At 36.0% G+C, this 20876-nt stretch overlaps 1 protein-coding gene across 2 annotated transcripts in view; it reads left to right on the top strand.

The window, feature by feature from the left end:
- Positions 1-20876, top strand: part of UTP20 (UTP20 small subunit processome component) — a 74084-nt gene that overhangs the window by 13476 nt on the left and 39732 nt on the right. For both annotated transcript variants that reach the window (XR_004255737.1, XM_032221268.1), the window contains exons 12-26: positions 1290-1468; positions 3374-3529; positions 4636-4724; positions 6086-6191; positions 8178-8328; positions 9205-9267; positions 9748-9888; positions 10790-10866; positions 12761-12840; positions 13296-13539; positions 14227-14442; positions 17480-17570; positions 18462-18547; positions 19018-19143; positions 20386-20552. Coding sequence is in view for 1 of the 2 variants with exons in the window: in XM_032221268.1 (XP_032077159.1) it covers positions 1290-1468; positions 3374-3529; positions 4636-4724; positions 6086-6191; positions 8178-8328; positions 9205-9267; positions 9748-9888; positions 10790-10866; positions 12761-12840; positions 13296-13539; positions 14227-14442; positions 17480-17570; positions 18462-18547; positions 19018-19143; positions 20386-20552 (1972 nt within the window). In the remaining variant the exon portion in view is untranslated. The remainder of the gene's footprint in view (positions 1-1289; positions 1469-3373; positions 3530-4635; positions 4725-6085; positions 6192-8177; positions 8329-9204; positions 9268-9747; positions 9889-10789; positions 10867-12760; positions 12841-13295; positions 13540-14226; positions 14443-17479; positions 17571-18461; positions 18548-19017; positions 19144-20385; positions 20553-20876) is intronic.

The raw sequence follows: 20876 nt of genomic DNA, 5'->3' as shown, positions 1-20876 counted from the left end.
TAACTTGAGGCTTATCTGTAGTGCTTACCATGACAGTTTGTGGAGCATGTAGCTTAGTGGGAGATGAATTGCAGAATTCCCATGCCCAGCTTATATATTTAACTGCTCTTAGAGTGAACCCAATTTTTTTAAACAGCCTGAATAATAAGTGTCTTCTACACCTTAGGAAGTTTAGTAAATTTTCTCATGTCTACAATTTAGCGCATTTTTCGGAGTATAAGATGTATCTTTTTCCCTCAAAAAAGAGAGCGAAAATCAGGGTGCAAAAATCAGGGTGAATACAGCATTTTTGGAGCTTTCCTGTTTTTTTGTTTAAATTGTTCAGTCTATTCTGTAGTCTTATTAGCTTCTCTCTACATTTGCAATTAGAAACCAAGTAGGGTATGGCGAAGTAATGCCACTTCCCTGAAGTTGCTTTTAAGACTCCAAAAGATTTGATTGAAGAAGTTGAGCAATAGGGTTGCTAGGAATCAGGCAGTGTAAACTTTTAATGTAAATAAATGAATAATAGAAAATAGGGAGGAAAACATATGTTAGATGCCCACATAGTGAATCTTTCACATGAGGCATGATGGGCAACCTGTAGCCTTCCAGTAGTGTTTTTGCCACTCCCAGATTCCCTCTAAAATGCATCACCAACAAAGCAACACAACAGCCATTTATGACTGTGATTTTTTTTCCCACTCTCTGAAAGCTAAAATGGTGAAAAAACTGTTTTGAAGCCTTTGGAAGATATACGATATCTGTTTTCTATATATCTCCCCAAATCCACCCCTAAGTGTTCTTGAAGATTAAAAATAATGGCACACACTAAGTTCAATGCGTATGTGGAAAATTGGCTTCCTGATTCTGATGTATCTGTGTCCTAGCTTGAAAAGTCTTGTACAGGTAGTCCTTGACTTGACTTTGGACTATAGTTGAGGCCAAAATTTATGTTGCTAAGTGAGACATTGGTTCAGTGACTTTTGCCGCATTTTACGCATTTCTTGCCACGCCTGTTAAACGAATCACTGCAATTGTTAACTTAGTCACACAGTTGTTAAAAGAATCTGTCTTCCCCATTGACTTTGCTTGTCAGAAGGTCGCAAAAGGTTATCACATGACCCCAGGACATTGCATTTGTCAAAAATAGGTCAGTTGCCAAGGGTCTGAATTTTTACCATATGACAATGGCGATGCTGCAGTGTTCATAAGTCACTTTTTTCAGTGCTGTTGTACCTTCTAACAGTCACTAAATGAACTGTTGTAAGTTGAGGACTACCTGTATTGTCTTGTCCTTTTCTTTTCAGCAATTTCTTCCCAGTCTCCTTGAATACATTGAGCACTGTATCTACAGCGATGATGATGCGATCCAGCAAATGGCCTTAGCAGTTCTCTCTAGACTTATCCTAAAGAAAGCAGAACCTCCCTCTGTTGGATCAATGGCATATGAGAAATATCCCCTTGTTTTTGCAGACTCAGCCAAAGGGTATGGATGTCCTTAACCTTAACTGGAATTGTACAAATGATGTTCCTCAGAACTTGTAAACTTAGATGGTCTAGCAAATGATCTGTTTTAACACCCGATAAAGGTTCTTTAACTCCCATTTTGTTTTAGTTGTTTTGCAGTTACTACATTTAAAACAGAAGGGACTTTAATTGAAGCATCATCTTGCTGCAGTTCTATCAGTACTAAAAATCATTCATTTCTATTAACCCAATTTGAAGTGGAAGACACCTATTGCCGGGGCTGTTCTAAGCCAGTGATAAAGAGTTAATCTGGCCCTTCAAATATTTAAACACTATTGTGTTGCTGCATTAATCTTTAGTGTTGGGTCAATGTCATAATTTCATATTTTAAAAATGCCTTATTTAGCAACCACATTTGTGACGGGCACCTATTGGGATCAATTGAGGTGATTGCAAGTGAAACCACAACTGGACTTACTGTCTTACTTTAGCTTTCCTTTGCTTTACAGATTTGCAAAGGTTGTAAATGCAAGGAGTGCATTTTTTTAAGTTGCTTTTTTTAAAATCATAACTGTGAATGGTTGTTAAACAAGGCAGTTGGTATCTAGGACCACCTATATGAGTAATTAATTCATTTAGAATATTTCTCAGGTTGTGTTTCTACTTTCTAGTTCAATTATCACCCTTTAAGAATCAAGAGTGCAAGTTCATGTCTGATTCAGCTCCATAATGAAAGAACTATGCAAATTAATTTCTGTTGAAACCCAAAGCAGTTGTTGGTTTTTAGTTTTTTTAAAATCCTGCCTTTATTATTTTGTACAAATACGGTAACTCAAGACAGCAAACATACCCAATACTCCTTCCTTCTTCCATTTTTCCCACAACAAAAACTCTTGAGGTGAGTTGAGCTGAGTGAGTGATTGACCCAAAGTCACCTCGCCAGTTTTCATCCCAAGAGTGAAACTAACACTCACCATTTCCTGGTTTCTAGCCTGGTGCTTTAACCACTAGACTAAACTGGTCTGTTTATACTTAATAAACATATTGGCTTGGCTTATTTTTTAACTATTACTTAGCATGAGTTTGCATATCACTAAATTAAAAAAACCCAGTGATCCATAAACCAGATCAAAATTTTTATAATAAAGAAAAATAGCAAGAATTAAGAGTTCCAAATGTGTAGGAACCTAATCTGTTCTTTTGTATTAATATTATGTATGTATGTATGTATGTATGTATGTATGTATGTATGTATGTATGTGAGAGATCTTTGTTGGGCAAGTGGCTAGTGCATAGGTGGAAAGCATAATCTCTAAAATCTGATAACTTTGAAATAACATAGTGCAAACCATTTTGATGTAACTCTTATAGCCGTGATGGTGAACAGGTGGCACGCAGCGCCATATTTGCTGGCACGCCAGCCATCAATTCCGGCCAGCTTATTTTTGGCCTCCTGGATGGGCGGGGGAGGCCATTTTCGCTCTCCCCAGGCTTCAGGAAATGCTCTGGAGGCTGGGGAGGGTGAAAAACAGGCCCAACAGGCCATCTGGAAGTTCATTTCTGAACTTCCGGTTGGCACATTGGTGCCGTTTTTTTTTCTCCCCACGCTTCGGGAAAGCCTCTTGAGGTTGGGGAGGGTGAAAAATCTGCCCAATCAGCCAACCGGAAGTTTGGGAACGATCCATTTCCGACTTCCAAAGGGCCTCCAGAGGGCCAGTGGAGGCTGTTTTCGCACACTCCCCAGGCTTTAGGAAAGCCTCCAGAGCCTGGTGAGGGGTCGTGTGCGCATGCGCGGGGGAGGGGAGGTCTTGCGCGCATGCGCAGGGGATATGGCAGATTGAATAGGTGTGGGCACAATTGTGGCACGCCATAAGAAAACGGTTCGCCATCACTTTCTTATAGTATCCATTCAATTTTATTTTAGGCTGAATAGAAGATATTTGAGAAGTAAGAAGATGGGAGAAAAAGAAGAGAAGACTGTGCTTGATCATATTCTGTCTTGCATCAGATTCCCCACAAGCAGAAACACAGCTGATATTTCACAATCCTGGGCAGCCCTTGTAGTTCTTCCACATATAAGGCAACTATAAATCATCTTGGCTTATTTATTACTTCTTTCTACATACTGGAGTACATGTATTGTAATTGATGTGTAGATCTCAGGACTTATTCTTCTGCTTTCTAGAACAACATCAACCAGAACTAGGAAGTTAGAAATAGTAAAATAACCCACCCCAAATATTTTTCTGCTTAAATGACTATTTAGAAATCCAAAGGTTGAAAGTCAAGGTCATTTGCAGTATTGCCAATGATACCTGAGCACATTTCCTGGATTTATTACTGATCCCTTGCTTCCTCTATTATTACTCAGAAGCTGTTTGCAGTCATGCTAACAATCATTGTGTTAACAAATTAGCAGATTTAATATAAAATATAGACTTGAATTTCTTTCTTTTTTTGAAATAAGACCCACTAATTTTGCAAGATAGATATCTTAATTTGGAGTTGCATGTAAAGAGAACTAGATACATCTACAATGTTACCTTTAATCTGCTACTCTTCATTTTTCTTACAGCTTTGAAGGTACAGCTAAACATAAAGTTACAATTCTCAGTTCAAATTGGCCCAAACAAATTACAAATTTTCTCTTTTCTAATTTTCTCTAAGGATGGTGGCTCAGTGGCTAAGAAACTGAGCTTGTCAATCAGAATGGTCAGCAGTTCGGCAGTTTGAATCGCTAGTGCCGCATAACGGAGTGAGCTCCCGTTGCTTGACTCAGTTTCTGCTAACCTAGCAGTTCAAAAGCATGTAAAAATGCAAGTAGAAAAATGGGGAACACCTTTGGTGGAAAGGTAACAGTGTTCCATGCACCTTCAGTGTTTAGTCATGCCGGCCACATGACCACGGAGACGTCTTCAGACAGCCCTGGCTCTTTGGCTTTGAAACAGAGTTGAGCACCATCCCTTAGAGTTGGGAAGGACTAGCACATATGTGCAAGGGGAATCTTTATCTTTAATTTTCTCTAAATTTCTTTCTCCTTAATTAAAATTCACTACTATTTCTTTTTTCGTGATTTGGGGTACATGGGAGGGTAAAATAAAACCACAGTTCAAGGGTGAAATTCAGAAACTAATTCTTAGCCTTCAGTACAATTATAACTTATGTTTGCGTTTACATGTTTGACAGGCCACTTGTGAAAGAAAAAATTACACCAGTGTTTTCAAGATTCTCTGAGAATCTCTTTGCTGCCCTTGACAAAGGACAGTTCTGCAAAGGTTAGCTCTTTAGATTAACCTGTACTTTCTTTGTAAGTAAAGTAAAAATAAATGCAGTCTGTACTCTCCCTGATTCTTCCCGCAAACCCCCCCCTTTTGTAGAAATGTGGTTAATTTTGACTGCTGCAGGATTGAGACTCCCTTATTTATCCAGATTTTTAAAAAAAACTTTGCCTTTTCGTTGTATTTAAGTACAATGACAATAAAGATTATACTACTACTTTCCAGCATGATCCCTCGAGGTAACTGCGGTTGCCAACATGTTACTTGGCACCATCCAGTTCCCTCCCTTACTGAATTTAATTTTTCTATTTTTATTAATTTTTAAAAAATGAATAGGTAGCCAGATTGCTCAAGTATAATCACTAACCTCAAGTACACCCTGCATTTCCAACTCTGCATTTTGGTCCTGTATGAATCCCAGAAGCGTTCTTAGAAAAACGTTTGGGGGCTGCAGCCCAGTGCTTTGTTTGCCTTATAATAATTTGTGATCAGCCTCACCATGATGACAATCATTTTTGAAATACTCATAAAATGCTCTCAAAATTCCAAATGTGCCTCAAAAAAGTTGGGCAGTTCTATTTTAAAACATTTTTATTTGTTTGATTGGCCTAATCTGCTGGTTTAATGTTTTAGTTTGCTTTTAATGGAAGGTTGACTTAGCCTTCCATCCTTCTGAGGTGGGTAAAATGGGGACCCAGATTGTTGCGGGCAATATGCTTAAAACTGCTTAGAGGTGGCTATAAAAGCACTAGGAAGCGGCATATAAGTCTAAATGCTTTTGTTAAGTGGTATTAATACAGTATTAATCAGTTGAGATAAATAAATAACAGTACAGGGACAAGATTATATGGGGAAACCTTTGTTCTTATAGCTACTTATTTCTGTTGTGGGGTACTGTTGTGGAACTTCTGATTGCATTATTACACTAAGGTTGTTTAAGTGCGTTATTGTTTTGTGGAAGATGCATACTAGAAAGATACATCTGCATCACTGATGTGCAGATGTTTCATGGAATACTTTGAAAGAAAGTAATCTTTCCTAATCTGGTACTTATTCTCTGTATATGATTAGCTTCAGCTTTTCTTATTCAAACCTGTTTCTTTGATAATCATACTTCCTTGGTTCTTATCTAAGCAATTTGTTAGACTTTTGCTGTGCACTTAATTTACCGTATGAAATTTAGTTAATATTTTTTCATATTTATCCATCTTTTCTGTAAGCTTATATAAAAACAGGTATTTTGCAGGTGATGTGCATGTTTTATAAGAAATTGAAATAATATTTTATTTTTAAAACTTTTAAAGTATATCTGAAATGGGCATATTGACTATAAAACAATTTGTTTTTCATTTTCTCAGGAAACTTATTTGTGGCTTGTCAAGCTGTGAGTACGCTTCTTAGTTTAGTGGAATCCTTGGAAATTTTAGATATGTTACCAGCGGAACGTATAAAGACTTTATTGATGTATGTATAATAGGAAAAAAAATTCCCTATGAAATAGCAACTCTAGCTGAAGTTAGCTTATTTTATTCTTTATTGTTACTCAAAACTAGGTTGAAGTTGCTGGGACAAGGAAATATACACATATACACACACACACACACACAAATACACACATATGTATATATAATAAATGAAAGGTAATCCTCAGGATATGAAAACAGCTGTGCAGGGATTGTTGCTCCTATGTGATGAAGTTATAAAGCACTATGTCATGTGGTTGCATCGCTTAGTGATGGCAATCTTGGACAGTCCCAGTTGCTGCGATAACCCCAAGATGTATGAGTTGTTAAGTGGGAAGAGGTGGAAGTCCAAGGTAATGGGCGTGGGATCCTACATTGGGCTGAAGAGGCCAGGGAATGGCGTAGAGGGCCGGTGCAGGCTGCATGTGAGTCATAGGAAACTGGAGGAGAGCCTGTGAAGTCTTGCATGAGCCAGGGGATGGTGCAATCAAGAAAAAAAGGTGGGAGGGAATTAGCAGAGTGATTTGTGGCCTTTTCTGCTACTTTTCCTGTTCAGTTTTTTGTAGGAAATTGGGAAGGTTGCAAATAGCAATCGTGTTACCATGGCTCCCTGCAGCTGCCATTGCAATCATAATTGCAACAATGGTTATGGAGATGCTGCATTGGCCGGATTTTTTTCAGAAAATCCGGAATGGTCATTGAAAAAAAATAAGCCAAGGACTATTTTTAATATTTTTGTTTAATATTTACATGTTTATTGCTAGACTTAGAGTTTAACCTCTGTTGAAACTCCTTTTTTACGTGGAACATGTAAAAGACACAATTGGTGTTTATTCCATGTTAATACAGCAGAGATGGGACTGTTTTCTTTCCCTGTAGAAATGCATTCCCCAGGGTTAATAATCACAGACAGTTTTTCAGACTACTGTGAAAAAATACTTCATGATAGAAATTCCAATTATTGTAAAGGATCCTTGGCAATACAGCTGTGCTTGGAAAAGTAGAAAAGTGAACATGTGTATTTAAAGTTCCCATGGGCTTGAGGTTTTAGGTAAAAATGACATGGAGCAAAATTCTGGAGGCTTATATTGAATCCCCTAATGGGATTCTGGAGTTTGCTGCTGCATGAGCTTTATTTTAATTTTGTCATCAATTGTGCTTAGGATTGATTGTCATTGCCATCTTACCTGTCACTGATGTGCATATTAGAGAGGGAGTAGTCAGCATCATGAGCAACAGATAAAACAATTGTTCTGTAAGACATGGGTTCTCTATAGGTTACTGATAATCTGAGAACCAGTGTGGTAAAATGATAAAAAAGACTAAGATGCAAATAATAAAGTATAGTTTTACCCTGGCGTAAACTTAATAGAAGGCATTAAAGCAAGCATGTTGTGTTGTCATTTAAATTTGCAATATGAGGGATAAAACATATCATAACTATATAGAGGTATTGTAAGGATTAAGATTAAGTAAAACAGGGTAAGATCTTAAATATTTGAAAGCAGACAGCAGAACTGCTATATTTGCTTATTGCTAACAGTTGGATTGAATTTATCCTCCATCTTCTGGGAGGCTATCATACTCAACTGCTCTTTGAAGAACAAGATTCTATGCTTAGAAGGTGCTAGAGCCGGCTTGACATCTCGTTTGCTCCCTTCCATTAAAACTGGCCAGTTAATGTCCAGGTACCTTTACCTATTTTCCTTATCCCCAACTCTGTTGTCATTAGTCACTAAGTCATGACCATCTCTTCACAATATCATGGATCATAACACACCAGGCCACCCTGCCTTCCATTTTCTCCGAGAGTTTGCCCAAATTCATGTTCATTGCACAAATGGCACAGTCTACCCAACCTTTTTTCTGTACCACATCACTAAGAATGCAAGATGATTATTATAGAAAGCCTGGGGTTAAGACAAAAACAAAGGAAAAATTCATGCTTTTAAAATATATACTGATTACTGTTTTCTTTTTCCCTCAGGACATTTCCCTCAGAACCATCTGCCTTACTGATGGCTGATCTCTATTTTACAAGATTAGCATTGTGTGGTTATCACGAACACTTGTCTAAAGAGACTCTGATGGAATTATTTTCTAAATTGCAATTCAATATTTCTTCCAGTATACCTAAAGTAAGCCAATTTCCAACTTATTTTTTCTTTTCTTTTTTTACTTTTCCACTCTTCTTCCCTGCTTCACAAAGAATCACTGCTGCAGAATGAGCAATAAAACTGCAGCAAAGCAATCAGCAGTCTGTGGCATCTACTGTGTTCTCACCCTGATGTCAATTAGTATTACATACATAATTCTTTGCATTGAATCCCCTCTGGCACTACCCAGATGAACAAGAATGGTCTCTGGCAATGACTCAAAAGAAATAAATCAGGACACAGAACAAACATTGGAGGATTTTTAAATCTCTGTAATCACATTCACAGATCTTAAGGATAGCTATTTGCAAGAAAATCAGTTTGAGGGGGATATAGAAGATGAGATTGTAGATTGTAATTCCTATTAAAATATGATTCCATCCATTTTACCTTAAACATAAATTATCAACTAGATATTTTCTCCAAGAAGTCAGAATTTGTAATTATATTACTTTTTCCATGATACTATTATATTGCACTTTCGTTAAAATATAGAAATGGATATTCATTTTTTTTTACTTCCTTATATTGACTTCCACTTTCTTTTCTTCTGTCTATATTTGATGTAACAGATTTTGATATAAATTAAATTATTAGTCTGACTGACCATACATCAGTTGTCAGAAAAAAAACAACCCTCTATTTAAGTATGATGGGTAACAGGAAAGAAATGCATATGTTGTATTTGGAATACACTATTCTTATCCAAGTAATGTGAAGTTTAAAAAAACCCTAACTTTAGTGATATTGGCTAAAGGTCATGAAAAAAGAAGCAAAAAATATTTGGAGACATAGTTTATCTATTGCTGGCTTACATATTATTAAATGAATTAATGAAGCATGATATCTTTGGAACAGGTGCGACTGCTAACCATACGGATTTTAAGTCGTTTTGATGACCTGCTTTCAACAGGAACTCAGGTAATATTTCAAATTATAATTTAGTGCAACAAATGGTACAGCATTCATGTGGAAAGAGGCTTCTCTAGTGTTCCTAAAACTGCTAAAATTGCAGTGATAGATTAACCATAGTATAGGTCTAGTTGTGCTGCTAACTTATATTTCTGAATGCTGGTATGCCATTATTTTTGGTGCATTTTTGGTGAAGATTTGATTCCTGCAAAATATTTTATACATTAGTAGAATTTTTATTTATTTAAACCAATAATGAATTGCTAGGAAGAGCTCTGATTTAACTTTAGAGTGAGGGTTTTTTCCTAAAAACAATATTTGATGTTATTCATATCCATGCACTGAATTTCTTTTCACCAAATGTTTTTTGACATAGTGGATTATTAGCTGATTCCTAGCAACAATGAGGAAACTTTCTGCTAAATAAGCTAGGAATACATTTCGCTTTGAAGAAAATTGTTCATGCATTTCTTTTTCTTATTTGCTAAGGATGTGGGGTTATTTGGTATGTTGCTTCAAGCTGAACTTGTGCCAGCAAATATCAATGATTATCGTGAGAAGCTGCTCTACCTGAGTAAACTGAGACATGATTTGGTGTGCTCCATGATCCCCGAGGGAGCTTTGCAGGAGGTAAAAGTGGCTTTTGTGAAAAGTCTTAGCATAATTGCATTTTCCTACCAGCAGATCATACAGTTTTTGTATATTATCATAATGGCTTTAATAACGTGATGAGTAATAAAATCAGTTCACACCCAGGATTTCCATGGAATATAGAGATCATAGCCATCTTTATTTTTATTTTCTGATCAGATAAATTTGGGGTTATGTGCCAGTATCAGCTGATGATTAATTTATGTTAGCAATTAGGTTTCAAATCAAGGGCAATTATTCTGTTGTTTTTTAAGGCAAAGACATTTATCTTTATTTAATTACAGTACCTTATCTTTCTGTAAAGTCTGAAGTATTATTTTTATTTTCTTAACCAAATGACTCTTAAATTAGTCAGATTTTTGCAGGAGGGCACTCAGTATTGTAAAAACTACTAGGCGGATGTGGGATTCAGTGCAATTTTCCCTTTGTAACACAGACCACATTTACATAGAGCATTTGGCGGTATTGTGGCTTCAGTTACTGTACTAGCTGGCTAAACATGGAAAGAAATACTCTTTGTGATGAGAGAAAGAGTCATTAATCACAGTCCATAACCACAGTATATCAAGTGGTTTAGTATGAGCTGGCATGTCATCCAAAATTTGATTAAGAATTAACTTCTAAGCTGTTGATACAAGAGTGGCTACACGTGTAGCTAATAAAGGAGGATATAATATATGTAGCCCAAGATTTCAGGAATAAAAGTCCACTCTTATGCCAATTGTTATTAGAATTTAAGAAAATTAACAAAATTAACGCATTGGATATTAATATACTGATGGTATTTAAGAAGAATATCTTTGTGGCCAATGATCTTGTTGAATATGTAATTGTGGTGATTTTGAAAAAGGCAATCAAACATGTTAGCCTGTTATTCTAGGTGCCTCTTCGGTATTTACTGGGAATGCTTTATATCAACTTTAGTCCACTGTGGGAACCTGTGATTGAGCTTATAAGGTAAGTCTTTGTTTTTTCAAAAAAAAAAGAGCAAATTGGGTATTGTGGTTAAGGATTCGGATTTAGGTCAGCCCTAAGCCATGGGATATCACTGGGTGATATAGGGTCAGTCCCCCTAAGCCCAACCTTGTGGGAATTGTTGTAGGAAAGAATGAAGTATATGTCACTTTAAATTTCTGAAAGAAAAGCAAATATAGTTCTAAAGTTATGTAGTTATAAATAAGGACAAAAATCAATTGTATCATATACCTGTGAATTATGTTGGATGGAGAGTTTGTTTAACATACTAATGAAGTAAATGTCTTATTTCTGGTGAGACTGTTGAATGTGCCAGTCTTTCAAAGGAGGGGATTATTAACATTGTTCAGCCTATGAGAAATATTACTTCTTTATTTTCTGGCACCTGGTAGGATTTTTTCAACGTAATAGATGATTTGTATAATATGAATCATATGATTCATATGATATGAATAGACAGTATATAATGCCTGAGTTAACTTGAAATTCTAGCTTTCATATTCATCATGAAGAAAACTGTTTTGTTTCATAAATCAATTTAGTCTTATAGAATTATGTTGGTTTCACCCAATACATTGGAATGTGACCTCAGAGTCTTTTGTTCATCTTGAGTCTGGGAGAAAATGTTTGATGCCAAACATTTGTGGGAAGGAAATTTACTTAATGAGCAGATGTGAAGGAGTGCAGTTTCATGTTTGAGGTAGTGCAGTTTAAGGACTCCTTGCACAATCAAAGAGTAGAGAACAAAGTTCCTCATCCCTCTCTGTAATTGAGTTTCTGGGTGGAATGGCTCTCCTTTCCCGCTCACGTATGACGAACATCTAGCAGGCTGAATCCATGGAGCTTTTCCATGAGTGGAGATGAGGAAAGAGCTGAAATCCCAGTTGCACAAGATGTTGCATAAGTCTTAAGATGAATTCTTGACTTGTGTCTGTGCTGTGGGTAGTAAGTACCGTATCTTTCAGAAGTAGCTGGCGGAACTGCTAGAATGTCTTTCACTGACATTGCTCACTAAATGATTTCCCACTTTGTTCTTATCCCTGCATATCTGTGTTGTGGATAAATCACTCTAAATTCATTCTTGCAAATTGCCCTTAATAATTAACCAAAAACATATTTTTGTGTGTGTGTTAAATTAAACAGATTAATTAAACAGATTAATTTATGAAGGATCCTATTACTGAACTCTCCAGTTTAGTTGAAAATCTACTCTTCTCTAGTGTGTATTTAAGCTGCAATGAGGATAAAAAGATTATTTATATTTATAACTTTGCTTTACAAAGGAAAATTCAAGAGCAAAACCAAGAAAATAAATACTTAAATAAATTTAAAGTGTAGCTTTCTGAAGTAAAGAACTGCCTTTTCTGATAAAGAACATGTGGTCATTGAAATTTAAGCACATGCTGAAGAATGACCACAAATAAAAAGAAAAAAAAACCAGTTCACTGCGCAAAAGAAAACTGAACAAGCAGAAACTTTTCAAAGAGAAAAGAATTAAGATATAATCCCAACCTGGTGCCTTTTTTCCTTCTCTTTGTGACTTAATGAAGCACCATTTCCTGAATATTTCAGCATCATCATTCTCATGTTAAATTACTTTGCAGTTTTGAAACAAATCAGATTATGGAATGACATGAGCAAGTTAGATATATTTATCAAATTTTTTATGCTTCTGTTTTTCAAACATACAACAAAATGATTTTGGATTGTGTTGCAGTCCTATTGTGATACAATAAGAATAAAACCCCATAAATTCAGAAAAGAACATTGCAAAATAGTTTATTTTTTGTGAAGAAAAGATGGCATGCCTATGATAGTTAATAATTGATTTGTTCAGTTACCTTTTTTTAAAAAAAAAAATCCCTTTTTTAATTAGGTCCCATGCAGATGAAATGGAAAACAAACTATTCTGGAAAGTTTATTATGAACATTTGGAAAAAGCTGTATCCTATGCTGGTAAGACATTGTCATATAAAAGAGTCAGTAATGATGGAGACAAGGCCACAGCTGCTTGTTAACTAGGCAAATAGTGTCTGACTTTGTACTCTTCAGGAATTTTCTCCCATACCCCCTCTGTTTCTCTCAGGTTCTAGTGGCAAAACAGGCATGCTTCCAGTGATCTGGAATACTTGCGATTTTATGTTTTTCTTTTCTGTCTCAAACAATGATTTTATTTTATTTTATTGATAAGAGGCCTCAATTTCTGGAAGTACCCAATTTTCTGGGCCTGCTGCAGAGCCCCAGTGATTGAACAGTAGTCACTAAAGTGGAACTCTTAAATTTTAAGTTTTTTTAAAATTCTTTATAAACCAGGACTATAAATCGATTTCCTGCAAATTTGCAATAATAGGTTAGCTGGCATGACTAAAAAGTTGTTTATTTTGATGCTCATTTTGATGATTTTTCCATAGAAAAAGAGCTACGTAATGAGCTAGAAGAAGAACCAAAATCTGTTACGGATGTTGTAAGTGAGGAAATCTATCAGCATCATGTCAGAGCTGTGTATGATGAGCAATTGAAATGTCAGACATGCTGTTACGAGAGAATGGATCATACAAACTTTAGATTTCTCCTTTGGAAAGCAATGTCAAGATTTGCATACAGGGTGGAATCCAGGTCAAGAGAACTCTCTCCACTTCTACTAAGATTTATTAAGTAAGTGAGGATTTTTATGGAAGAAATACTTTATGTACATGTTTCACAAACACTATTAGAATTACTTGGTTACTCTTAAAGAAATATAAGCAGTTTTTCAATTAAATCATATGATGGAATAGTTCATATTATGATTTTATCAACAAGGAAGTCTGACTGTACTTGCTGTCCCCCCCCCCCCCAACCCAAGCACTCATGACAAATAGATCATGGTGTGTAGTTGACTGTGAGAATAAGTTTTAGGAACAGTAGCAAAAGCTGCAACCAAGACATTGATTACACAAATAAAATCTAAATCCAACACAAAAATGCATTTTTTAAAAAATGTCTCAGACCTGATCCTCCTCAGTTCTCTTATGGATAAAGGTGGGGGGACTGGGCTGGGGGCTGGGGGAGGTGCAGGTGCATTCACTTGTGTAATATTCTGTTACTAACACTATAATTAAAGTAGTTTATTATAGCATTGTTTCCCAGTTGGTTTTCTTTGAAGTACAATATCAATAGGCAAAGAGTCTGCTTGGCCCTTGTGTGCATAACACAGACATTAAAACAGAGGGAGAGGTTGGGGCACAAAGAGTAACAGTGACACAACAGGGTTATTATTTACTGAGGCACAAGTAATTCACTAGAATGAATTGAAAAAAAGATAGGTAAGGAGACCAACTCCTGTATTTGAATTTGTTACAGCAATGAGTATTATCCTGCTGATTCACAAATAGCCCCAGTGCAAGATCTTAGAAAGAAAAGCAGTTGTAGTGAGGATGTAAAAGATCTTTCTGAGAAAATGGATCTTCAAGACACAACTGAGGATGAGTCACATGACTTCGAAGAAGAGAAGCAAACTTCTGAAGGCCAAATGACTGAAGAGATGCCAAGAAGGAAAACCAGAAGAGCTGCAACAAAGTATGTTTGTCTTAACTGCAATGAAAATGATAAGGGTTTTCTTCAAAACTTGTAAGAAAATCTGCATTTAAATATAATTTAGCCTTTGGTTCTTGTTATTCAACCCTAACGTGCCTTGCATAGTTTCTTAATTCTTTCTTTCTTTTTCTCCAGTCATTAGAATATGTAATGGAACATTTTAGTCATATGTTAATTATGCTCACAATTCAGGTTCAGTAATGTTGATTTGTTAATCAAGCCCATGATTTAATGTAACATGGGACCAGTGATGGATCAGAGACAAAGTAAAAGGAGTTCATATTTATTGACTATGTAGAGACTTATGATTGTGGATAACCCTTAAAAAACCTGGGTGTTCCTCACCTATATGATATGTGGGAAGCAGCAGAATGGAATATGTTGCAATTAATTAATTCAAAATTTGGAAAGATGTATGCAAACATTGTATATACTGTTCTCTTATACTGGTCTTGTTGTATTCGGGTCTTTTCTCGTGTAAGATTGAGATTGTCTTGGCAACGTTTCGGCGAGGTCTCACTTCCATCTTCAGGCTGTTGTTTCCGGCTTCTTTCTATAAATCTTGGTGGGGTGTGTGTAGAGTGCTGGCTTTGTTTTAGTAAGTGGATTGATTGGCTGTGTGGTTGTATCATGATTGGTAGATTGGTGCTGGCTGTGTGTCCATTGTTGTTTTGTGTTGTAACAGTCTGGGTGGTGGGTGGGGCTCGTTTATTCTCTTATAATTTATATAGTTTGGATTGAAAAAGTGAGAAAATGTAAGGAATAGTTTTGAAGGTAAAAAAGGCAACATAAACAGGCTATTGTTCAATATTTTAAAAATTAAGATTATTTCAGCAGGCAATACCAACCCCATGAAATTTCAGCAGAAATTGAAATAGTGATTGGTTTAATCATTTTAAGTTTAAAAATTTACTGTAGTCAAGAAATTGTGAAAAAGTCATGAAAGAATTTTCATCATGTCTTCTGACAACTAGTTGGTGTTCATGGATGCGTTCTGCAAGTCTCCTGCCTGTTTGTCCTACATAGTGGCTTTTGCAGTCATTACAATGTATGTTGTGGATCAGAGTTCCCCAACCTTTTTGGTTTTGTGGACTAGCGAGTGGGGAGAGTTTTGTGCAAGCGCATGCGCTTACTCGTGCAAGTGGTGATGCATACTTGTGTTTGCCTACCACTTCTGTGACCTAGATCTGAATGGCTCAAGGCCCAGGGGTTTGGGATCCCTGTTGTAGATGACTCCTGTTTTTCTTTCAGAGCTGCTAGTTTTTTTTGGTTTACTTAGGATGTTTTGAAGGGCTTTAAATTGACGTGTACTGTGTGAATTCCATGTGGTTGTGATAATCTGTTGGTTTCTCAGATGTTCTTGAGGTATGGCAGCGTTATTCTTTTAAGGCCTTGGTTTGGTTGTGCTGTATTGGGTTGAGTGCCAGGCACTTTTTGATAAAGTTGCATGGATATCCATTTTGTTGGTATATGTTGCATAGATGCTCTGTTTCCTTTTTCTGCTGTTGAAGGTTGCTGCAGTGAGTTTGTGCTTTGTCTAAACAAAGTTCTGAAACACAGATTCTCTTGTGGGAGATTGGCTTGTTGCTTTGGTAGTGAAGCACTTGGTGTGGGTGGTTTTTCTGTACACTTGTGTTTCCAGTTTGCCATTTTAATCTCTGCTGATCAGGATGTCCAGGAAAGGGAGTGACTTGTTTTCTTCTTCTCTGGTAAACTGGATTCCTTTAAAGATGTTGTTGAGGTTCTATGGATGTTTTCTAATTGGCCCCTTTTTATTATGGTGAAGGTGTCTACATATCTGAACCATATTTGGGTTGTATTTGTGGAAGTGCTGTGCTTCTAGGCACTGCATAACAACCTCCTCTATAAGTCCTGAAAGCGATGATCACATAGGTGTACCTTAATGTGTTGGTAAATTTGTCCATCAAATTGGAAGTATCTGTTTAGACAGAGAAAGAATCTATGACCACATTGCTCCACAACACATCTGATCTCACGAAACACACGAAGATTAAAAGGATTATGAGATCCTTTGTGTATTTGATTAAGTCAGGTGTGCTTTGGAACGATGTGCTCATAGATTCTTTGGCTAAGCCTGGATCTGTAGATGTGAAAAGAGCTGTGGTATCGAATGAGTATGATTTTGTCCTCATCTATAGTATCGACTCTGATTTTTTGAAGGCACTGTTTTGGGAGTTGAGAGTCAAACCACTAGAATATAAACTGAGAGCAAATCACACTGTTACCAGCACTGATGATTTTACCTAGTTTGAGTAATGAAATGTCTGCAAGAAAACAACTAAGTTCATAGAGCAAAGACCCCTCAATTCAGTACTGGTGTGAGAAAAGGTTTTCTAATTCTAATAAGTTTTTCCAAAAGTCTGCTTCAAAGAACTCAAAAGAAGCAAACAGTGATATATAACAATGACATAATGATATTATTTGGATCATGAGGGGTTAGAAGTGTCTAACCAACAGAGTGATCCCCGGGATTTTTCCAAATTAAATGCATTAGTGTTACCTTCTCTGGAAAAAATATGAGACTGGAATTTTCTGATTTTAGTTGATGAAAAAGTGCTTAGTTTTCTACAGCTTAACATAGCATCCAAACCCAGGTAAACTAGTCTTATTCTTAATATGATTAATGGAAGTAGATTTCTAACTGAATGGAATTGGCTTTTTTTGTTATTGTTAATCACTAGCTAAGGATAGCATTAATGGGGTTTGGGTGACATAAATGTGGCTAACACAGAATGGAAGCAAAGGCATCTGAAATCTCATGTGCAGTCCTGGCTTGTTCCTTTTCATAATGTCTGAACCAAGACAGGCTATCAGTCAATACTAGATTCAATAAAATAACCCAGTGATATTTGCAAAGAGCTTTGTAAACTTAAGAACATACAAGAAAGCATTTGATAAATTTGTTTGCAGTTTTAAAATGTTTCCATCTCAAAAGTCAAATTTTGTTTTTTGGTGTGTTTTTTTACTAACAGCTGGTCTGTTCTGTTTTGTTTTTCAGGCAGCTTATCAGTCACTTACAAGTTTTCACTCAGTTTTCAAATCCCCGTGCTTTGTATTTAGAACCCAAATTGAATGAAATATATGTTCAGGTAAAGAATGTTTTTAATGGTTAATTTAAAAACTGATTAAAATGATTAACACACCTACGTATTTATTATCTTACAGCTTTGAAATAATTTGGGAAAGTTTTTTTGTTTCAGAATTTGTTCCCACTTGAGAATGCCACTTCCAGAATTACTAGCCAGCATGAAAGTGACTACATTATTTTCCAGAAATTAGTTACTTAACAAATAAATAAAAACAAAGCAAACATAAGATAGCTAAAAATAAAAAGGGGGAAAAGAAAAATAAACAAAATGTATTCACATGATAATCTGAATTAGGATGTTCACATTAGAAAGTAATAATTTCTGAGCTCTGTTATGATCTTTTTTGGCTGGTGGTAGAATTATTATGATAGTAGTCAGAAATAGCTTAAATCAGCCTTCAATTTATTAAGAAAAATAAGCTGCAAGATCTAGGCTTGCTGTCTCCTATCTCAGCAAGTCAAATAGGCAAAGCGGAATTGAATTTTGTTAAGTATATTAGGGGTCCCCAAGCTGCGGGCTGTGACCCAGTACCGGGCTGTGGCCTGTTTGGAACTGGGCTGCAGAAGTGATGGATATGCACATGTGCAGCTCTATTTGTGTGAACGGCGAGCACAATGCACGTGCAAATGGAGCTGTGTGCGTATTCACCCGCCACTTGTGCTGTGCTGAAACATCCCCTCACCTCCTGCCAGTCCTCAAAGCCAGAAAGGTTGGGGAATGCTGAAGTACATGATGAATTTTGCAGGTAAAGGAAAAGCCTTATAGAAGTAAGAATTTAAGTGGATTCCCTTCAGTAAAAGACAGTGTAAATTGTGAAAGAGTATTGTTGTAATATGCTACTATAACACAGCTCTGTTTTAACCTTGGTTTGTTTTAAAACATTAATTTCAGCTGCTGACCCACCAAGACCAAAATGTGCAAAAAGTAGCTCTTGACTGTATCATGACTTACAAACATCCACATCTTCTGCCCTATAAGTAAGAGATAATGTCTGCTTGTCTGCATTGAATTATATGTGATCCATATACTCACAAATATAGCTTCAGACTTAGTATATAGATTCTGTAATTGTGTTACTTGCTATTGCTTTATTGCTTTGGACTAATATTTTAGAAGTATACTTACCTGATTTAATGACATACACTGTATCATTACACTAGTTTATGTTACATGTTTATTATAGAGTGTGAGGGAGATGGGCAATTTAAAAATGAGACAGAAAGATAGATAAAACATACCAAAAATGACTGGAGGCTCCTTGTTGTGTTGGTATTTTATCCAATCCATTTGATTTTACTTTCATGTTATGTATTTTGTCAATTTTGCTGGTCATCGATTGAATAAACATCTCTCACATGTATTTTCTCAAATACTAAAAAGCTTGTGACCTTGTATTTTAATAAATTATGCAAAGAATCTTTGTTTAAGTTGTGTTATGTACTTACAGAGAGAATTTATATCGGCTATTGGAAGATAAGAGTTTTAAAGAAGAAATAGTTCATTTTAGTATTTCTGAAGAAAACAGTATAGTAAAACCACAGCACCGACCAGAACTTATTCCTGTTTTGATGAGGTAAGGGACTTTTGTATGTTAATATAGGTATTGTTTTACTTTTTATTGCTTTAGGCAATGTGTGTTTCCACTGCTCAGCCTGTAATATTTTAAACTTCTACTTGCACAGTTTACCAGATGATACGTGCTGTGATGAATGTTTAAAAATAAAATCTTACCTCCTACCTCCCAGAGAAAATGGACATTTTGATCCATTGTCCAGATTATAGTATAAACATACCATCTTTGCAATAAACTTGTTAACTCATGTTCTTGTATAAAACTACTATCATAACTTATTGTTTTTAAGTGGCTTTTCTCTTAAATTATAAAAGCTAACTTTATTTCTAATCAAACAAAGGACAGATTTCCCAACTGTGGGCTTGATGGTAGACCCTAAGGAAGATCAAATGTGGTGAAATGGTTATATTGCTGATTTGGGATTGGAAAAAAAGCTAACTCTGAATACCACTAAGTAATGAAGTTTACTTTGAACTATTTACTACTTTCTACTCTAAAATATTTCAGAGATATTGTAAAAATAAATGAAGGCAAAACTGTTTACCATATGCATATAAACTGGGGTTTAATTAAATCTAGGGTTATTTGAATCAAATTTGGCCACATAATTTTATGGCAACAATATAGAAAGGGTTTTTCAACATTGCAGTAGTCTGTAGTCCTGAGATTTCCTGGTGATGTTCTGTCAAAGTTTCATGCCTGATCCTGCTTAGCTTCCCAATATCAGCCAAGCTTGGAGAGATCCACCCCAGAGCTATGTAAAGTGGGTGACTGTAGAAGATAAAATTATCAATAAATAAAATAAATGTGGATAAAGAATGAAATAAGTTCTAATAAGTATGGATGTAAGAATAAAACAACTTTCAGTTGTGAATTATTTTGCAATAACATTCATTATAATCGTTGATCAGACGGATATCCCGCCTTTATCTTTTACATCTTAAGATGTTTATTGCTACTGGTTTCCCCACAGCAAAAACCCTGTGAAGTGCATTGGGGTAAGAGGAGTGACTATCCAATGATCCCACCAGCTTCCATGCCTAAAGGAGGACTAGAACTCATTGTGCCCCAGTTTCTAGATCAGCATTTAATCACTACACCAAACTGCCTGTTTGATTTGGGATGATTATTGCAGTTTGTAGCATGCTGGGAATTTCTGCTAGAACTAGCAAATACAGAGCCTTTTGCCTATAGACCCATAGCTTCTGAAAAGCTAATATGATTTCTTTTTACCCCTTGAAGGATTCTGTATGGACGGATGAAAAACAAAACTGGAAGCAAAACACAAGGGAAATCAGCCGCAGGGACCCGTATGGCTATTGTTTTGAGATTCCTTGCAGGCTCTCTATCTGAAGAGATAAGGGTGTTTTTGGATCTGCTGTTTGAGCCTGTGAGACATTTCAACAATGGTACGTTTTGCACAGGAAAAAAAAAGTTTTGGCAAATATAATGGAGCTATCAACAAGTTTAAAGGGATTGAAGCTTGTAGAAATAAACATAACACAAAACCATATGGGAAGTGTCTCTACTGTCAACATTGCCCATTGAAGATTGAGCATGGCTGTTAGCTTCAGAATGTTGAATATTTATGGCAAAATAATAATATTTTATTTCTACGCATGCAATATTGCATTGGCTCATTGCTATTGTTCTTCTGTACTGCCTGGAATATTTCAAGATTGAGATGGTTTAAAAATGTATAAAGAAATTAATTAGACGAATGAGTGGGAAGT

Source organism: Thamnophis elegans, chromosome 7 (assembly GCF_009769535.1).
Source record: "Thamnophis elegans isolate rThaEle1 chromosome 7, rThaEle1.pri, whole genome shotgun sequence".
In the NCBI taxonomy this organism is placed as follows: Eukaryota; Metazoa; Chordata; class Lepidosauria; order Squamata; family Colubridae; genus Thamnophis; species Thamnophis elegans.
This window is presented reverse-complemented; position numbering and strand designations above follow the sequence as displayed.